Raw genomic sequence first — 20,914 nt, 5'->3', positions numbered from 1 at the left:
AAGTTTTTCTTTTCCTTTTTTGACAAGCATTTATACTTTACATGGATCATTTATCAGCCATCCTATCATAAAATAGCAACCCCTGGGAAGCAATCACAACTAAATAGCTGACATTTTTTCATTATAAGCATGTCCACGAATTAGCATAGATACACTTTTCCCAAAACACAATGCTCTTCTTCATCAATATTATGTTTTTTTCTCACAAGGAAACTATGTAGAATTATATAAGATTGCATAACAATGAGGATCTGGGACTCCCCAACTTCCAAGATTACTAGTACCAAATGTAAAAAGGTCATGGATGTTCAAGTGTTGGTTCACCTCTCCTTTAGACACACCTCAACCTCCAAAATACAATGTACAGCTAACAAAATTTATCAACCTCAAAATCATAACTAATACTGTCGCAAATGTCAACAACAGACAAGCTGATAACAGATACAGGCACCATAAATCTTTCATATCATTAGTCCTCTGCACGAGAGTATCGCAGCTTTACTCCTGTCAGCCACAATCTGAAACCGAGATTTTAATAGGTCAACTTGCATATCTATTGTCATACTTAACAGCCAAAGGCCGTACAGAGGATTTCGAACAGGTCAACTGATGCATCCATTATCTACTTAACAGCCAAAAGCGGTAGCCAATAAGAATATGCAAGGGCATTAGTCTTAAGTACTCTGTCTTGACTCCAGGTATTTGTTTGCTCATCTTCTCCTACGATTAGGAGACCTTGATCTTGATCTCGACCTTGACCTCCTTCCCCTGCAATTACACGGACCAATTTATAAACAAGATAAATTTCTGAAGTGCATCTATTAGATTAGTTCACCTGTATCAGTATGTTCTTAGCTATGCTGATGGATGACTAAGTTGAAAAATATCAAGAGAAATATAAGAACACCCAACAAGATACCTGATGCTTTCACTAGCAGGGTAAGGAGAACGCCTGCGCTGAGTGTGCTTGCTATGAGGAGACCGCGAAACGTGTCTAAAAATAAAAAGATTACATGCTAAACAAGTAAGTGGTGACAAAAAGATACAATATTTTGGATACAAATTCTCAACCTACTATATATACTCAGGCTCTAGAAGAATTTGAACTCCGTATGGTTGCAACCTTTTTTAATAAGTTATAGACAGCTAATGATCATTATCAAAGGATTTTGAGGTGAAATTGCCTCAATCTTGAAAAGGACTTAGAATTCATAAATTCCACATTCAAAACAGTGGTGGCAGTTCATAGTCTTTTCCTCTTGATGAGAGTATTAATTCCTGGTCCAAAATCCTGTAATAGTATCTGCTTACAAAGAGTTTATCAGAACAATAAAGCAGTCATTTCATTATCATTATAATTTTGAATCATAAGTCATCTAATTGATAGCTAAGCCTCTTTACCAATTCCTTTATAATTAATGGTGCTGAGGGTGTGTTTGGTATGGAGGAAACATGTTTCCAATTTTTCCATGATTGGGTGGTTTATATGTTTGGAAAAATGTTTTCCTCATAAACTCATTTTCCAACATTTTCAGAATAATGCCTTCTCTACCAAGAGGGGAAACATTCACCAACTCTCAAACTGACAGTTTCAACCCTACCCCCACTCCCTCCTTCCCTCCCACCCACTATAACCACCCCCATAGTGTTTGCCTAGATTTATATATAAATGAATGCTCGCATCTGTCCTAGCATTGGTGTAGAGAGTTACCGGTACCTTTTGCTGGTGGGAGGTGGTAAGGTATCCTGTGGAATTAGTCGAGGTGCAGGAAAGTTGGCCCGGACACCACGGCCATCAAAAGGAAATTATTGATGTTGGGGAAACCCTGTGACGGGAATTTCATTTACACTTAAGTCAACTTCAACTTGATGAAGTAAACGACTCTACTCGTTTGGTAAACAATTCTAAAACAACTTTAATTGCGGAATTTGTAACCCTTTTAAATAACTTCCAGCAGCTGAGTCCTAATAATTTACTGCAAAATTATAACTTGAAAATAAAATTGCATAATCCTTCTAATCATTTGAAAATGAATCAAACTATCTAAGGAGACACTACTGATGAAACACATCATGGAAACTTTAAAGCTTACCTAAATATTCCGTGTGAAAAGTAAACCTCACAAAATTCAACTAGAAGTCATCCCTTCTAAAAGATTCGGGTAATTCATTCATAGGGCTAAAATCAGCATGAAGGAAATTCAACAAAGAAATGGTCCAACTCCTATAAATTTTCTTGACATAACACATCACCCCACAAAAACCACCTTAAAGGAATTCACAAGACATGAGCATAGCAATTTGGAATCACAAGCAAATACCCTAATTATGAATCTTTTACGTAAGTAACATAAATAGGAGTTCTCTATCAAGCATTTTAGTTTTTTTTTTAATGGCATAGGCATCTAAAATATAAGACTAATAATCATGTCCACAGGGACCACTCACTATGGCATAAGCAAATAGCAGGTGACAACAGAGTACACAATTTGAGTAATCAATGTATTGATTACTAGAATACATGGTATTAGTATTTTATTTATAAGCTAAATGGCATTAGTACTGTTAATATGTTAAATGATACAAACAACACCGAGGGAGTACTCGTCCAAAAAGGGCAATGCATCATTAAGTGGGTGAATAACCTATCGAGTTTCTAACTCTACAAAATGTTTAGATGTTAAATCAGATAGATGACATGTACAACACTTGCAAAGATATGTCGAGACGCACTACAAATTAGTGATGCTAAATTGATTGTAACAAACTATTAAACCAGGTAATAACACCATGATGAAACTAACAGAAATCCATCTTAGGAGACAGTGGCAGTGACACATTATTCAGTATTTTCTTCTGATATTAGCTCTTATTGCAAGTCCAAACTATCAGCTATTTTAATTCACTCACAAGGGGAAGTAGGATTACTCTGTTGTGTGCTTAGCTGTTTTGACCCACAAGTACCAGGATGTAACGAGTAAACCCTCATCATGCCTTTTGTTGTGCAGCCTCCTAAGCACATTTAATTAGTAGTGACTCAACCGTGCAGTCTTTTCCATGGGAATGTGTTGTTTTCATTAGTCCACACCTCCATGGATGTTCTTCATGAAATAATTCATCACACTAGTTATATATTTACTAATAAACTTTAAAGTAAGGTCTTTACTAGCTTCAGTTGAAGTTCTCCTCTGAATAAAAAGAACACAAATGCTTCATTTCATTTTTTAGGACGCTCCTTTAAAGTCTGGAATCTTTTCCGAAAAGAGTGACACTTTCCTATATATGGAAGTCTAACTTTAGCATGTTTAAATCCACAAGATCCGCAGAAACTTTTAGTATGTGCCAAAGTCTTTTATTTCATTCAGCAGAAAGTTGTCTGCTAGATCATTGCCTGATGTTAGTTTGCTCCCACAATATCTGTAAGACTCACATACCTTGTTGAGTGGAAGATAGACAGGAAATCAGAAATGCTTGCATACAGTAGAAATAGTAAACAATGGAGTTAACGATCAAAGGAAAACAACGCAAAAAGAAAAAGGAAAACAGTACTAGAGTGTGGAACCTAAATAGTACTAGAGTGCTAGGAAACAATGGAAAATACGTGGAACGTATTTTTAAGAAGGCCCTTATCCAAGTCTCATATAGCACACTAAATTAGTGCACTATATGTAAAAGATGTAAATTTTATTCTGACATTTTATTGTGGTCAAGTGTTTTTCTGTCCATTATTTAGGTTCGGGACTCTCAGACAACCCCCCTCACATTACTAACCCAAATACCCAATTAAGTAGTGAACAGTTAATTCAGATATTGAGGGTTATTTTTGTCATTTTTGAAGCTGTCTCTTGTCTTAACATAAACTGGGGGAAGAGCTTCATCTATCCTATCAACAGTGTGCTTACTACAGATATTTTGCCCAGTAAACGAGGAGGCAAGGTTGGGCAGCTCCCAATGACTTACCTAGGCATGCCTTTGGGAGCTAAAAGCACATCCAAAGGCATATGGAATGGGGTCCTGGAGAAATGTGGAAAGAGACTTACTAACTGGAAGCGCCAGTACTTGTCCTGGGGAGGAAGATTGACTTTAATCAACAGTGTGATTAATGCATTACCCTCTTATATGATGTATATCCTTTCTATACCTGACAATGTATCTAAGAGCATTGATGCCCTTTAAAGAAATTTCCTATAGCAAGGCAGTGAAGATAAGAAGAAGTTCCATCTAGTTAAATGGGAGGAACTGATAGTGAGTAAGAATACAGGAGGTCTAGGCATAAAAAAACAGAGGAAACAAAATCACAGCCTAATGATGAAGTGGTTGTGGAAGTTACCAAATGAAGAACACATGCTCTGGAAAGAGGTCATCACAGCAAAATATGGTATAGAAGATACGTGGATGACTAAAATGGTACATACTCCGTACAAATGCACTGTTTGGAGGGAAATCAGAAATTTATGGCCAGTGCTATATTATAGAACTAGGGTAGAAGTGGGAGTGGTTTTAAGACATCCTTCTGAGAGGACAAATGGAATGGGGCAGTTCCTATTTGTTTATTTTATGCCAACATCAACACGCCATCTATGTTGCTCGGACTCTTCAGAAACATCGACTGGTGCGTGTGAGATCCTCCAAAAGTAGTGCATTTTTGGAGGATCCGACACGGGTGCAGTAGCAATTTGAAGAGACCGAACAACTTAGCAGGACTCTGTGGCTACAACGTGAACAGGACAAGGATGGAATTTGTTCCTAAGAGGGAACCTTCATGACAGGGAGATAGACAAAGTGACAGATTTTCAAGATTCAGTAGGCTCATTCAGCAACCTCATTGAAAAGGACTTGCCGATTTGGAAGAATGACACCGAAGGTCAATACAGATTGGCCATTGAAGATGATCTGGAAACAAAAAGCACCCTATAAAGTAAACAGTTTCTTGTGGTTGTTGACAAAAGAAGCAGTTTTGACTCATGAAAGTTTAAACAAAAGAGGCTATCAGTTGGCCCCTAGATGTACTTTATGTGGAGAGCATGCAGAGACAATTAACCAACTTTTTCTGCATTGTACACGGACAGACCAGATATGGAGAATGTTCATCAGTCTACAGGGGATAAGATGGGTGAAACCATGGAGCACTAAAGGAGTTCCAAGCAGCTGGAATAGAGATGGGAATTCTTCAGATAAAGAGAAGAGATGGAAACTTGTCCCACCATGCATTCAGTGGACACTTCGGAAAGACAGAAACAACAGGAGTTCTGAGAATGTGCAGAACAGCTTACAGAAGATCAAAATGAATTGCTTAGCTCTTTTTTATTTTTGGTATTAAGAAGATATATTAACTAGGACAGAAAACATATTTGATGTGCTAGATTGTTTACAGGTACTAGTGGAGATTAAGACCGTCTTTTCTACAAGTTGTAGCACTTTTGATGGGGAGCTACATCTTTTGTTGTAGTATACCTGTGGATATATAAGACTAAAGTTACCAGTTTCAAATAAAAAATAAGAAAAAAAGATGTCAATTCCCAGGGAGGCGGAAGATGATGACCAACAAATAGTGAAATAATTAGTGAAATAAAACATATGATCTTGAGCTTTTTGAGTTAATGGAAACAATTAGACTTTATAGCATCCAGACCCTTCAAAAAATACCTTTTCCTTGACCTTAGTGGTGATGGAGATCTGTGTCTATTTGGTTGCGCCTTCCTGCACTCCACAAGAAAAAGATGAGCTATTACGTGAGGGTCAAATTATTGCATCACAAAAAGAAAATAAAAATGAACCTTCTAGAATCATCTGAAGATTCATCACTGGGATCATTGGCACGGGTTGACTTGTCCTTGCTCTCTCTACCCCTGCTATCATTAGAAGATGAACGATGCCTTTTACGTCTGCTGGAGCCCCTTTCATCTTTACGTCTAGATTTTTCTCTTTTTTCATCCTTCGTTCTCTCTCTCTTTCTACCATTATCTATGGCAACACCAGCTCTGCTGTCCCTTCCTTTTTCCTTCCTTTCTTCCTTGACATTAGAAGGCGAGGGCCTTTTCCTTGAGTCAGATTCCTTGGCTTTTTCCCCGGACTTACGGCTTTTCTCCTTCACAATATCTTTTGAACCATCTAGATCACCCACTTTTTCCTTTCTAGCTAGTCTTTCCTCATGATTCCCATGGTTTCCTTCATCTATCTCAGTTTTTCTGTCCTTTGAGCTTGTATACATACCATTATCATTTGTGCCAGAACCCTTTCTAACTTCACGTTTACCGCTCTTATCTGGCTTATCTCTTTTGTCTTCGCTTCTGGAATGATCTATCTTAGTCTTTTTGCAGTCAGGAGTCTGGGATGTCTTTTCAGTTTTCACAGCATCCTTCCCACCTGGCATCTTATCCTCTGGAACTCTAGATTCAGTCTTAAAGGAGCCCCCAGCATCTTCATGTGCAGAATATCTAGTTGACCTGTCATCAGTGCCGACATTGGGACTCATTTTTTGAGGATTTTTCTCCAGGTTGGCAGGAGATCTATCATGATCCTCGGATTCTTCACGTGATTTTCCATTTCCATGCTCTTTGGGCTTTTGTTTATCAGAACTCTGGATTTCGTTGTCATCCTCATCATCTGACGCATAGTTAGCCAGGCCTAATAGATCCCCAGGAGAAGTGGAAGTAGACTTTTCACTGGCATTAACAGAATGAGTATCTTTAGGTTTGAGTGGTATCAGAACCTTGGCAGAGGCCTTGGGAGTTGTAACAGCTTGAACAGATGTTAACACCTTCTGACTTGAAGCATCCGTTTTTTGCTCAACTTAAGGGAGGAAGAAGAATAACTTAGTCTCAAATATAAATAACCTGAGTGCAAAGGTAAGGAGAAGGAACAAAATTTAAAGAGGAAAGGAATTGAAATAGGAGACACCAACCATCAACAGAGAGATCCTCTTCGCTAAGAACCCTTGTCGCAATCTCATTAAATAGCTCATCAGTAACCTGTAAAAACAGCATCCAGTCAATACATCTGCAAAAACCACGTAAAGAAATTGATCACATATTTATCATCAATAACCTTTAAAAGAACTTCAGTTAGGACACGCTTTATTTCTTGATTCATTGCTGCAGTTCGTGCTGCTTCCACCTCAACCTGCATGGACCAATAAAAATTCAGGTAAGCCTACACTTAGAATGATGTGAATAAGATAATAATTAAAGACTACCCAAAAGGAAATAGGAATAACTCAAGAAGAATTAGAAAGGGGAAAGCTCCAACCCTATAAATACATTGGAACAGTATAGTCCGATAAAGGGTATTAAACCAAGTAAACAGACTTCTTAGACGAAACAAATTCAACAAAAAAGCACATCTTCTGTCAAATGAGTAATCAAGGAAAAGTAAACGACCTCATCATCATCATCATCCTCGGTTGACCTTGAAGAATCAATGCTTTTGCTATCAGCCTGGTCACCTTTCCGATAAGATTTATTGACACCTTCATCTTCAATAGATTGAGAATCCTCCTTTGGAAGCTCTGCAGTTGAAGTTGTAATGACAGCTTTCTTCTTTATTATTTCCTCTCTAAGCCAGTTTGGAACAGCAGCCTAGAAAAGACCAGACAAATAATACAGATGAATCATTACTCTATAGTTTAGGGTTAAGGGTTTACAAATTGAAAGCCCATAGAACTAGTGTACAAACCTTCTTAGGGCGATCAGAAATCCCATATGCATCAGCAGGAAAAGCTGCTGCAGGATGCAGAGCGGCCCCTGAACCAACACCAAAATGTGCACCAACTGACGGGACAGTGGGATGGAAGCTTGAACTCTGTGCCCTTCCAAAGAGTGATGCAGTATGTTCAGGGGCTGGAGAAGCTCCAACAACAGAAGGATCAACCTGCGGTATGTAAGTGATAACAGGAAAGCTCAATCACAGCATCATTGGGTTTAAGTTAACTTTGAAGTTAAAACTAAAACCTGAGACCCAACTGGAGGCATTGGAGGAAGAGGAGGATATGCAGAACCAGGAGCAGCAGAAGAAGGCCACACATAATTGGAAGGCATTGTTGAAACAGGATCAGCACCCCCCACAGAACCTCCTGAATCAGCACGAACATAATAGGGTTGGGAATGCCGGTCATGCTCATGACTAAAACGAGGTGCAAAATCCAAAGGCTGATCACTAAGATCAGGACCCATCACGTAATGACGCTCTTCCATCACCGCAGCTTTATTGGGTGCTGGCATTAGTTGGGCATGATGATGATGTGAAGAGTTGGCGGGCAAAGGTGAAGAACCATAGAACGCCTCATGTCGATTCCCAACCTCTTCTTTACCTATGAATAGAATGGGCATTCAGAAAAGTACATACATGCAAATCAAAGGAAACTATTCTCTGTAACATCTACAACTGGATTTGCAACCACAAGACTTTGGCAACAAAAACATTTCCTGACGTAAGATTGACTCTCAACTCCGTAATATGTTCAGAAACATGATAAATAAGGGGGAAAGACGCTGATTTGGGAAGATGTGTGGGTGGGACAGGAAATTCTGAAGAACAAGTTCCCTGATTTGTTCATTTTAAGCTATGTTGCTCGGACTCATCAAAAATGTCAACGGGTGCATGTCGGATCCTCCAAAAATAGTGTATTTTTTGAAGGATCCGACACGGGTGCGGCAACATTTTTGGAGAGTCCATGCAGCTTAGATTTTAAGTCTTCAAAAGTTATCCACAATTAGAGAAATGAGAGACAGCCAAGGGTGGGACCTAAGGTTTAGAAGACATCTGAATGATTGGGAAATCAACAGAGTGGCTGAGCTATTCAATATTCTGGGAAAATACAAAGAACTAAATTCCAAGGAGGACAATTTATATTGGAAGGCTGACAAGAAAGGAAGATTTACGATGGGTTCAACTTTACCAAAGGTTACAAAAGATCAAACTCACGTAGTGGTAGTAGGCCTTGGAAGATGGTCTGGGAAGTCAAGATACCTTTCACGGTAGCATGTTTTACTTGGCTTCTAGCCAAACAGGTTACACTCACCCAGGACAATCTAATGAAAAGAGGCTTTCAAATTTGTTCTAGGTGCTCTTTTTGTGAATGTGAGATTGAGACAATAAACCATCTCTTTCTACATTGTATAGAGACTGTGAAGTTGTGGCAGATTTTCTTTAACTTGAGGGGCATTAGGTGGACTACGCGAAGGAGCATCAAAGAAATTTTAGCTTGTTGGAATAGAGAAGAAAATCAGTACAGACACAGGGAGAGATGGAAGATTGTCCCAACATGCATTTGGTGGACTATATGGATGGAAAGGAACCAGAGATGCTTTGAGAATAAGAGCTGCTCACTGCAGAAACTGAAGATGAATTGTCTGGTCCTTTCCTTTTTTGGGTGTAAATATGAATATCCTCAAGAAGAAGAGGGGATATTCCTAGTATTCTAGATTACTTGTGAGTTGTGATGTAGTAGTAGTTTTCTCTTCCCTGTATTTTGGCTGTAAGTATTGCTGGAATATTTCTGGAGTATTCCTTTGTTCATAATACAAGATACCTTTCTCAAAAAAAAAAATGCTAGAAGAACCAACCTACTGATTCCTATGAAAAAGGTAGTTCCATCGAGCAAGAGATGTCAAACAGCTTTGAGACAATAAAAAAGAAGTCTCGCTGTGAGCTAAGTTTTTATATCTTGTGCATAAACTGTACAATATAACTAAACAATAATGTATTTTTTCAAAGGAACCTCAATCTTTCGACTAACTATTATTTTAAGTTTATTATTTCCCTTGCATAGCTGATCAGTCTACAATCTTAAGCCACAAAAGCCAACAATTTGTTGAAGGTAAAACAATCTTATATAAGAGAAGAACACTTCAAAAAGAGCCTCTCTGTCAGCAGCATCTAACTTTTACGGCTTCACACTCCGGTTCTCAATTTTTGGTCTTCGCTTGTTCAATAACCTTTCCTCTTTACTTATGTATTTTTCCTTTTCAAAACTGCTTTAATATGCATTACTAGAGTCGAGGGTCTTTGGGAAACAACCTATGTACCTCACGGGGTAGGGGTTAGGCCTACGTACACTCTACCCTCCCCAGACCCCCACCTATGGGATTACACTGGGTATGTTGTTGTTGCTTCTTCAATAACTTCATAGATATAAAAGTGAGATCTTTTACAGAGCCTTCCGAGTCATGAAGGCGGAACAAAACAAATAATTTGAGGAAAAGAAGAATAAATGAATAATTTTCAATTACAATATTTGATATTTTAGTCTATAAAAAACACTTATATTGGTATAGCTGTATAGGTAGCAACACAGTGCTAACAAGTGTTACCAAAGGCACGCTTAAGCCCTGAAGTGAGGCTCAAAACGTGTTGAGCGCTTCGTCTCGCTTTATGTGCGCTTCAGTGTCGTCATCAAGGCTCTAAGGCAAACTTTTCCTTGCCAATGAGCCTCTTATGAAGAAGTGAAACTAAATAATTGATATTTCACTTTATCGTAAATTTTTTTCAATTTCTTTGGTCACATATTTGTCATTCATAATTATTAGTCTTGGACTAAACATATATATTTATATTCTTTTCTCCCTTTGCACCTTTTTTCATTAAATTCCACGCTTTATTTGCGCTTTGCACTTAAAGCCCCATGGACCTTAGAGCTTTGCGCTTAAAGCCCCCATAACACTGGTGCTAACCAATATCAAAGACACAGTGCAAATGGACAACAAAAACTTTGAATACGTAAAACCCTCTAAGCAACTGTGTCTTCAAGTGCTCTGTGCTGGGTTTTGTTTTTGCAAGCAGAATTACACTTTGTCATTCTAATTTTCAGTTTCGTGTGTCCATAATATTGTACTCCTTCATAAGTGAAATGCTTCCTACAATTTTCACTTACTTTTAGGCTGTGACAGTAATCTCTGCTTAATCACTCAGACAATTGTCAAGCTACTGAGATAACACTTAATGCAATAAATAAGAACCAAATCTTCAAAAAAATTAAATCCTCTACACCAATTTTTAATTTGATAACTGAGAAATACAAGGACCCCTGGTGCAAGGTTCAAAACTAGGCGGATAATTGGCCCGCCCCTTCGTCACTTAATATCATGCTTATATGTGGCACCATGAGGTGCTAGCCTAACCCACATATCACTCATTCCACTCACTAGACCAAAAAGCTTTGCGGCCAAATCATCCTCTCCTCCGCCAATTTAATCTCAATAGAGAAGACATGGAAGAGGAAAAAATTATTGGACAAAAGGAGACGAAGTTTCTGCCATGTGAGTAATCAAATCTGTTGTTTCACGATTAGCCAGAAGGGCAGAAAACTGAACAGACACACATTCAAGGAATGTGCAATCAATCAGGAATTCAGGATTAATTGACAAGTACAAGCAGATCACTGAATTCCATTTTGCCTACTCTAGGCTGAATAGAATAAAGCAGATTGCGTAAAAGTTTCTCTTTTTCATTTTTGATAAGGTCATTGCCTATAAGTTTATCCAATAGCTTGATTAACATCAATCCAAGTGGACTTCAAAACAGTATCTAATTTTCAACTGTTCCTCTTTTTTGTAATCCTTGGGAAAAAGTTACCATAAACAAAAGTATTCCTGAAAAACAGAACACGAAGTTAGCAGGATGGACAGCTGAAAGAACATGTCAGCACGATGGAACCAATATTCCATGAAATCAAAATACAGTAGCATCAAATTATCTGAAGTGAATTCCGTCATACAGAGGCTTTAAAAAGAAAAGGATCCAACAAGGATGAAATTCTACTTAGGTCTCAAGGGGCTTCAGTAAACACAGCTTGCCGAAACAAGTAACTAGAAACCACAAGCAGGACAAAGTTATATAGACGTGGTAACTTCAGATGCAATATTTGATATATTAATTAAATTTTTTACCTGCAATAGAAGAATAACTAGAAGGTACCTCCTGCTGATGGACTAATGGACTTATGGATGAGTTTCCTTGCTGAGGGAATGAAGCAACTGAATCTCCAGTGAAATTTCCATCTCTTGCAGTGTAAGGTAGGACATAAGGAGATTGCCCAGGGCTGAAGAATGAGGGTTCCTGCGAATGGCCAAACGATGGCCTCTGAGGAGGTGCCACGGGAGTTATGGAGTGATGATTACTTGACGGCAGAACTGGTGGTTGTTGCATGTCTTGGAGATGTTGATCAGCAGATTGAGTGTATTGTTCATAGTAATGACTCTGCTGTTCTGGCCTGCTATCATGCGTAAATTGCGAGTTCTGGTGCTGATGGTCATTAGCAGCCTTGTCAGCAGCCCAAGCTCGGGCCTTTGCAGCCCAATCTTCATTGCTAGGTGCTACTAGTTAATAGTAGATTTAACCTTTAGGTAACAGAAGTACCGGGGGGAAGGAAATGCAAAGAGCATATGATCTCTATATTATTAACCAACGGCAGGAGGAGTCCTCCATGATGGAAAAACTAGAAGGTTATATAATATGCAAGTGTATATCACATAGAAACTACATACTGCTTCTACAGAGTCTGAAATTTAGCCAGGGCTAAAGAGAAATAAAAGCCAAAAAAAGAAGTACAGGAAGGATCTGATAGAGGGATGCAATACTGGAGTTCTGATTTGAAAGACCGCCCCTTAAATTCTACTAGAGTTATAGACCTCTTCTCATAAACAATTAAATAGGTTTCATATTTGAGCTTCTATAACCTAATGTGATTTTTTAAATAAGAATTTGACCTTGTTAAGTGATTAATACCTTCTTTAGCAAACCTCCTCCAATCAACAGCTAGGATTTTTATCTTTTTGACTCAAGAAAAGCAGCATTGTTCAGTTCCACAGACACTTGTGGAGACCATTGCAGAGCTAAATAAAACTTGGAGTATGTAAAATGATGACACTCCTAAATAATCCAGAACTCTAACAAACAACACAAGTCCAATTATTTTCTGGTAACATTTAAGCATGTCTGACTTGCCACAAAAAGAACACGAAGCAGTAAAGAAAAGTTAAACATCAACAAATTTTAGGAACTGGCCTCGACTCTGAGAAATAGTACAAGTAAAATAGAAGACACAGCTTGCATCAGCTTCAAAACAATTTTCAACCATAAATGGGTTTCAGGAAACTTGCAGATGCATCCCAGCATATTGAATTGCTAAACAAGCATAGACTCCAATCAATACTATATTTCCAAACCTGAGTTTCCCCAATTTTGCTGTTGACCCCAGTTCATACTGCCCCAGTCCTGCAAGCACATGAGTCTTACATTCATTAACCATATATGTTAGAACAAATCTATCAGCAGAATAGGAAGCAGTATAACACAGCAATAACAACTGCTACTACAAATCAATCCCAAATTTTCGTCTAGGCTATATATCAATCCTCAATATCCATTTAGCACAATATTGGACTCATTCTAATATGTCTAACAGAGACTGTCCCTCTTTTTTATTATCGCAGAACTCTCCAAACAAAATAGGAAGATTCATTACAATAATTATGAGCAGATTTCATTAATGGAATCAAGAAGGTGCAGACAGTACAAAAGATAAACAGCATAATAGAGGTCACTTCCATTACTGAGAAAGCTAGAAAGCTGACAAAGTCGAAAATTTAATAGGGGAATTTAAGGAGCTAAGTTGTGCCAACCATATAATGATAGGAGAATCTAGCCTTGAGAGAGTGGTTAAAAAATGATATCCTACCAAGATACGTGTGGTTCCTTTTTGTCCAAACACACTAAAATATCATGATGGTATCATCTTCTAGATACTAACATAGCTTTATCAACTTTCCACAAACTTCGGCATTCATAGGCATTCTTAATGCCAAACATGAAAGTCCGGAAATATAAAGAAACATATTCCAAATATCTACAGCAATTGGACAGCGGAGAAGAGGCATTTGTTGGTTTCTGAATGCTGGAGACGCATGAAACATCTATTTACAATATTCCTATAAAGCTCTCCGGCTAAAAGAAATAACCTTTGTACATAACTTAGTTTTCCAGATTAGTTTCCAAAGCCTGCTTTCTATAATTCATTTTGACAGCATATGGAAGTAACCTGCTTTCACACTGTACAAACCCTCCTTTGTGTAACCCCACTTCATGTTCTCAACTGCATCATCACTTATTGTGCAAGCTCCCCAATATTGTAAGTACATTCAATAGTTCTTCAAGTCACAAAATTCCAATCTTGAACATTTCTTTCCAAGTGCAAGTCTCGGAAGGCTTTTTTTTTTTGAGAAGGTAACATTTGCAAGTCCCAGAAATTGCCTTGTCTATTTTGTGAGATTGTGGAATCTTGGTCAAGAGATATTTGGAAAAAATGGGGAAAATCATTTATTAGGATAGAACGATCTAGTAACTATCTTACCAGAATTTGATGTGAATCCCATATCCCACCTGAATGAAATGTTATGCGAAAAACATTCCACAGCTTCCTATTGTTCTTCCATAGACAAACACCAGAGGATCCCCAGATAACTTTATACACCAATGTGATTTTGCCACCATTCATTTACCATTTCTTTCCAAAGTGCATTGCCCCTTGGCTATATCTGCACAACCACTTCATTAACATGCACTTGTTGTGTACAGTAAGGTCTGCAATGCGCAGACCACCAACATGTTTTGACATTGCAACTTTAGACCAGTTCACCAGGTGATATTTGTGCCCTTATTGAATTCTTTTAGCGTAAGTATTCTCCTGATCTTATCCCGCTGTTTAATTAACTTTCTTTGAAATTGAGATAATAGCCACGGGATATGTAGGAATATTGTCCAGTACACTATTTATGAGTGTTACTCCCCCCCCCCCTCTTCCCACACACACCATCCCCAAACCAGCACAAGAGACAGAGGTATTGCATGTGACAGGAGGCCAGCAACCTCACCTTCTGTAGATACCTCATCCTCTTTTCATACCTTCAATCCAGGGGAGGAGCTACATTGTGTCAAGGGTGGTCAGCCGAACATCCTTCGTCGGAAAGTTATGCCATGTATATAGGTAAAATGCTACTTGATATGGGTATATATTATTTATTTTTTTTGAGAAAACAGCCTGGTGTCGTTGGGCGAGCAGGACTGATTATCAAAACTTGCTAGTTTACTTTGTCCTTTTGTTTAAAGTGAAGCACACAGTATACCTATTTTATTGCCCTGTAAGACCAAATAATAAAGAGATAAGTGTCCAAAACACACCTAACTTATCCTCTTTTTTGAGTTTTTCATGCCTACACTATTTTGAGTGTGAGAAACACACCTAACTATCACTCTTTATTTTAAAAATGCACCTCAACGCTGACTGGACTAAATGTGTGTATACACACTTCTACGAGAGTGTGGCCTTGATTTTCGTCCACATGGCTTCTTCATTTTTTTCAAGGAAAAATGTCAAAAACAAACCTAACTAAACTATTAGGAGGGTGAGAACCACACCTAAACTATCACTCATAAGTTTGAGAAACACACCTTAATTAATATATGACGACCAGTTGATTATGTAAGCTCAAAGGGGGCTGATATCTGTATATCTATGATGCCATACAAGGAATCCATAGTGCCTTTTGGTAGCTTTAATAATTTGAGGGAGTGAATGATTGTCCATTATATCAGATTCTAATCTCTTTTTAATAACTGAAGACTATTTTTTAAAAACTATATTTATAGCTCAGTTTCAAAAAAGAAACTATATATATATTTTCAAAAAAGACCATAACAGTGTCATCTACAATTACAAAACCCAACCATGCTTAGGACTACAGCTTCACAAGGAACCTATCATATCAATTAGTGATTCAGTCTCCTCTACATAGTTTTCTTTACACCAAAAATGAAACAAAAGAATACAATCCATCTTGACTTTCTGCACAGGATTTCTTTTGTCTTAAATTATGCTATTTGTGGTATCATTATACTACCAAACATAGCCTATTTTCTTTCTATTGAATTGTGGCTTTCTACGACTATTTCATCAATCATTTCCTGATTATGAAAATTTAAACAACTATGAGCAGCTAAGGACGGAAGTCAATAAAGCAGAAAGCATTGGAAGTAGCTTGAAGTAGAAAATTGATTGCTCCAGTTGGAGGCCAAGGTGTATCTCCATAATTGTTCTAATGAAAGCCTGGCTGAGAGAGTAAACAAAATGTGTGAACCTACAAATGAAGGCAGATGCTCTACATCCCATATTGACAATATTTACTGCAATACTCATTTTAATTTTAAACTTTTTGCCCCGGTGGAGTTTGTTTCCACAAGGCAATCTATCTGGCATTTTCTTTTTTAATATAAATAAATAGAGAGAGTGTAATACACATACCATCACTTATTACTTGAGGGATGTTTTTCAAACTAATGAATGATAGTTTAGGTGTGTTTCTCACTCTTAATAGTCTAGGTATGAAACACAAAAAATGTATGGTTTAGGTGTGTTTTTGACTTTTATCTCAATAATAAATTGATAAGGATCCAAATTGATCCCTACTGTTAAGCTACTTTGTGCATGTAAGGATAATTAATCTATTATTTTTTTTTATGACAAGGAAAACCCGCAGCCGCTACCCTTTGGGTGCAAACCCCCGCTCTTATGCAATAGCTCGCAAACCACCTCTTCTTACCCCCATTCTTATGTAATAGCTCGCAAACCACATAGGAGAGGTAAAACACACTAGGCAAGCCCGGTGCACAAGCTCGACCCAGAAGGCAAACCCGTTGCTTTCGCTGGCCAGGGGTTTCAAACTTGAACTTGAAACTCCAACATGGAAATCTCAAGCCCAAACCACTGGCCAACCCGAAGGGTAATTAATCTATTATATTTGAATTGTTATTATTAAATAATCCTTAATTTTTGATTTATAACCTTTTCATAAAAGATCTTCATGTTTACACGTAAGAGATCTTAAAAGGTCAATTTCTTTAATTCCTTAGTAAGTGGCCAAGAGATTTGATTTTCTCATAAAACTCTCTAAAAAGAACAAAAGTATCAATAGTCAATTGAATTCCCACCTGATGAGTCTTTGACTTTCTTTTACTTAACATTAAGGTTTTTAAATAAAACTTTAAAAAAAAACTTCAACTTAGCCAAAATCGAAAGCGAAATGCTCCACAAGGAACTATTTTTTAAAAACTTGTTCTATGTGTCTCCTTGTTATCGTTATCGTCGGCAGAGACAGATGAAAGGTTAAAGTCTAAATGTGGTTTCTTTTTGGGCTAAACTCTCCTATCTTTCACACCTTCCGTTTTTTTTGTTTCATCCATTCACTTCATATTAAATTAAATAAGAATTAATTAGAGCTAAATATTAAGTATTTTGATTTAAAAGTTTTGACACATCCATTCATAAGAAAAAGTCAATTACTAGCATTTAACTAGAGTTTATGCACCAAATGATAGAGTGGAGAGGAAGAGGGCATTCGTCTAGTCTTCTATGAACTCAATTCTTAATACACTTGTCCACTGAATCAGCCATTTTAGATGGCAATCATGCCACTACACTTACCCCCGTATAACGTTACTGGTCGTTTTTCTCTTCTCTCTCTCATACTAGTAACCCAAAAATATTCAACTTTTCACTAGTTTTCCAAACTATCAGCACTAGCATACAGGTTTCTAGAAAATAGTCGTAGCAACTGGAATCATTAGTCAAAGCTAATACATAAATCCACAAACCAAAATAAAAGGACAGATAGTTGAAGGATTAAGTAAAGCAAATGTTTTTTGCACATGAGTTTGTATTATCACATACATAACTCTTTCTAGATACTAGATAAATAAAATACTAGAACAATAATTAAGGTTGGTTGTAAACTGTAATGAATACTTTACTAATCTAGCTCCAATGACTGCATAAACAATTAAATTATGCCTCATTTAGTTTTCATATCATATAACCATTTTCAAAATGCACCATTCCACCTAGTACAACAATGATATTTCAAATTTTATGCCCTGACAGTAAATGCTTACACAATCCCAACTTGTAGTCATACACAAAGGGACCTTTAGGAAGCAGGGTAAGCAAAATAAAAAGGTGCAAATTCTTTCAAGAAAAAGGGGATTAAAATGAAACACAGTATATCACCTGATTTCCATGAGGAGAAGATTGGGGAATATGAGGCCGCGGGGGAAGAGGAGGTGGATACTGGGCCTGTTGTTGTATATGATGGTGTGGATAAGCTCCCTGAGGAGGTCCAGGAAACGGAGGAGGAGGGGGAGGGGGTGGACCCCACTGTTGCAGCTGAGGAGGAGGAGGAGGAGGAGGGGGAGATTGCTGAGGGGTTGGGTGGTATTGGAATTGGTTCGAGTACCATGAACCCGGTGCCGGAACCGGTGGTCGTTGAGAATGCGGGAGCTGATAGTGAGGATCCGCCATGGACGGTGGTGGTAACGGTGGTGGTGGTGGTGGTGGTGGTGGTCGATTGTACGGATGCTGATGTTGGAAGTCCATACCTTTTTAGGGTTTTGACAGTTGGGTTGAGGGTTTAAGACGCCGATTGTTGTTCAGGTAGCCGGCCGAGGAAGTTACCGGCGGTGGATAAAGAGAAAATAGAAGTACTTGGTGGAGAGGGGAGAAGCAGAAATGGTGGTTTTAGGTTGAATAAGGTGGGGGTGGCAAACTGTTATGCAAGCCTACATAAGGAGACCAGAGACTGCACTTTATTTCTCTTGCAATATTGGTTCTTTCTATTTTAGAGCCGACGTTTTATGTGACATAATATATGTAGAATGTTAAATAAGATGTTGCATATATATGAATCGTTATATAGAATATCAAGTCAAGAAGGATTCATGAATTAATTTGTTCAATTTTATACGGTTTGAGATTATTGTTTACATCCCTACTCTTTCGAAATAGGGCGAAACGTAGCGACAACTCAAAAATGATTAATTGATTCAATTTTAACAAAATTTTAAAAATAAACAAGTTTTAAAAAGAGTCGCCACCTAATTTTTAGGAAAACTAGGAAACCAATTATTAATCTACGAAACCAAATTGATTCTAGGTAAGGGGTTCAAGTTATTCCGAAGGGAAGGGGTTAGGCACCCTTCGGAATCCACAAATGTGGTTCCCGACTGAATTCATTTTTTTTTCCAATTGAGGAAGAATATAAAATAATGTATAAGTATAATAAACATTCAATATGCACAATAAAATAAAATAATAATTACCGGCCTAAGGTTTGCCTAACGTCAATATTTACAATAATGAAATAAAAGGAGAAACACCTCCGGGTACCTGTAAACACACTTAGTAAAAGTGTTAGTAAAGAATAAATATGATTAAAATTGAATAAACCAAATAATAACTAAAAATAAAAATCCGTCTTATTAACATGGGAGGCCTTGGAAATCGACGGTAATTTCTTCATCGGCCAATTTTAACAAGTAAAATATGATATAAACTTGATTAAATTTTCCGTCTTTTAAAATGGGAAGGCCTCCAAAACCGACAGAGAGTTTTTTCATTGGCCCATTTAACAAATATATTTAATATAACCTGAACATCAACAAAACATAACAAATTTATCTCAAGAGAATATGGAAAACAACAACCAAACTAAAACAACATACTTAGAAATGGAAATAACAATAACGTAATATATAAAAATTAATAATAACATTAAAATAGAATAATAACAAAACCCTGAAAAGTTAAGATAACAAATAGTTGACAAACAATTAATAATAATAAATAAATAAACATGTAAAATAATGTTAATATTAAAACTACAATAAACACAAATATTAATTGACTTTTAGAACTACATTAAACTAAAAAAAACAAAACAAGCTACATATAATAAACAGAAAACATAAAAGAGCTGGGAATTAAATAAAACAAGGCTAAGAAAAAAAATTTACCTGGTTCTGGGCAGCGAACCGGAACTACGAGTTTGAAGGAGACGACTCCACCTCCTCAACTCGAAAAACCACAAAAACACTTTAAAATTTTTGAACTATGGGAACCAAGAATTCTCAAAATCTTATGAGTATTCTTTTTTCTTCCCCTCCAAATCCTCCTTTAAAATATTGAATGAAGTGGGTTTATATAGAAACCCAAAAATCCTCAAAAAGGATAAAATACTGATATAGGACTATTGCAAAATTGAAAATTGTTTGAGTGACAATGTGGGAAAGGCAGATTTTTGTTTTTTTTTGTATTTGACTCAAAATGTATGAATTTTAAAATCATCGGACCAAAATTTGCTATTAAATAAATAAAGCTCCAAAATCACGAATTTTAAAAATGTTAGGCCAAAATTGGGTGTCAACAGCTGTCCCTTTCATTGTGTATGATTGATGAGAGAAATCGTGGACAACGAAAATTGACAAACCCAATTTTGACCGAACACATGACCTTTGTAGAGAAGTGCGGTTGCATGTGGTGGAAGTCAATCCCAGACCTGTCTCCAAAAGGTTCTATGATGCGTTGCGTCCTTGTTGAAGCAGTTTGCACCTATTTTTTTTTCTTTTTCTTTTTGATTTTTTTGATTTTTGATTTTTTTTTATTCTTTTTTTTTTTCAAAAATAAATAGAATGTGAGAAGAAGAAATTCATCCTTTCGAACACTCTTGACAAAGACTGAGATAAAACTCGTCAGCTTAAAACTGCAATTTAAATGGGAGACAGTGTCTTTCACCGTGTCGACACTTAATTTCTCTCCTCGACATTTAACGTCAGTTGACGTTGAAGGATAAATATTTCATTTGAGATGCACGATCCCTATTCTGACAGCGCATGATTGCTTGCGAGGCATGAATATCTTTTCGCGATGTGCAAATTTTGCGAGGGATGGAATCTTCTCGCGATGTATAAAATTTTGCGAGGGATGAAATCTTCTCGCAATGCATAAAATTTTGCAAGGGATCAAATCTTCTCGCGATGCATAAATTCCGCAAGGTATGAAATCTTCTTGCGATATGTAAACTTTTGCGAGGAA

The 20,914-nt window shown here is 37.3% G+C and overlaps 1 protein-coding gene across 4 annotated transcripts; it reads right to left on the bottom strand.

Annotated features, from left to right (window-relative positions):
- Positions 1 to 93: 93 nt before the first annotated feature.
- Positions 94 to 18,643, bottom strand: LOC107020193 (AF4/FMR2 family member 4). 4 transcript variants are annotated; one of them, XM_015220477.2, is made up of 12 exons: positions 18,056 to 18,643; positions 13,164 to 13,212; positions 11,886 to 12,314; positions 7,950 to 8,308; positions 7,675 to 7,869; positions 7,380 to 7,577; positions 7,048 to 7,122; positions 6,905 to 6,971; positions 5,778 to 6,792; positions 5,647 to 5,700; positions 920 to 994; positions 94 to 768 (listed from the first exon to the last, which is right to left on the bottom strand). In XM_015220477.2, the coding sequence occupies exons 1-12, from the start codon at positions 18,419 to 18,421 to the stop codon at positions 711 to 713; spliced, it is 2,940 nt and encodes a 979-aa protein (XP_015075963.1). In that variant the 5' UTR covers positions 18,422 to 18,643; the 3' UTR covers positions 94 to 710. The 4 variants fall into 4 exon arrangements, with proteins under 4 accessions (XP_015075963.1, XP_015075964.1, XP_015075965.1 ...); XM_015220478.2 differs by having other exon boundaries at positions 11,886 to 12,311; XM_015220479.2 differs by having other exon boundaries at positions 7,962 to 8,308; positions 18,056 to 18,642.
- Positions 18,644 to 20,914: the final 2,271 nt, after the last annotated feature.

This window comes from Solanum pennellii, chromosome 5, assembly GCF_001406875.1.
Source record: "Solanum pennellii chromosome 5, SPENNV200".
Classification (NCBI taxonomy): domain Eukaryota; kingdom Viridiplantae; phylum Streptophyta; class Magnoliopsida; order Solanales; family Solanaceae; genus Solanum; species Solanum pennellii.
Note: the sequence above shows the minus strand (reverse complement) of the source record. Positions and strands in the feature narration are given on the sequence as shown.

Coding starts and splice junctions, on each gene's coding strand:
- LOC107020193 (XM_015220477.2), bottom strand. CDS start 18,421: ATGGACTTCCAACATCAGCATCCGTACAATCGACCACCACCACCACCA. Junction 7,578..7,674: donor TTTCTGATCGCCCTAAGAAG/GTTTGTACACTA, acceptor GGTCTTTTCTAG/GCTGCTGTTCCAAACTGGCT. Junction 995..5,646: donor CCACTAAGGTCAAGGAAAAG/GTATTTTTTGAA, acceptor TTTTATTTTTAG/ACACGTTTCGCGGTCTCCTC.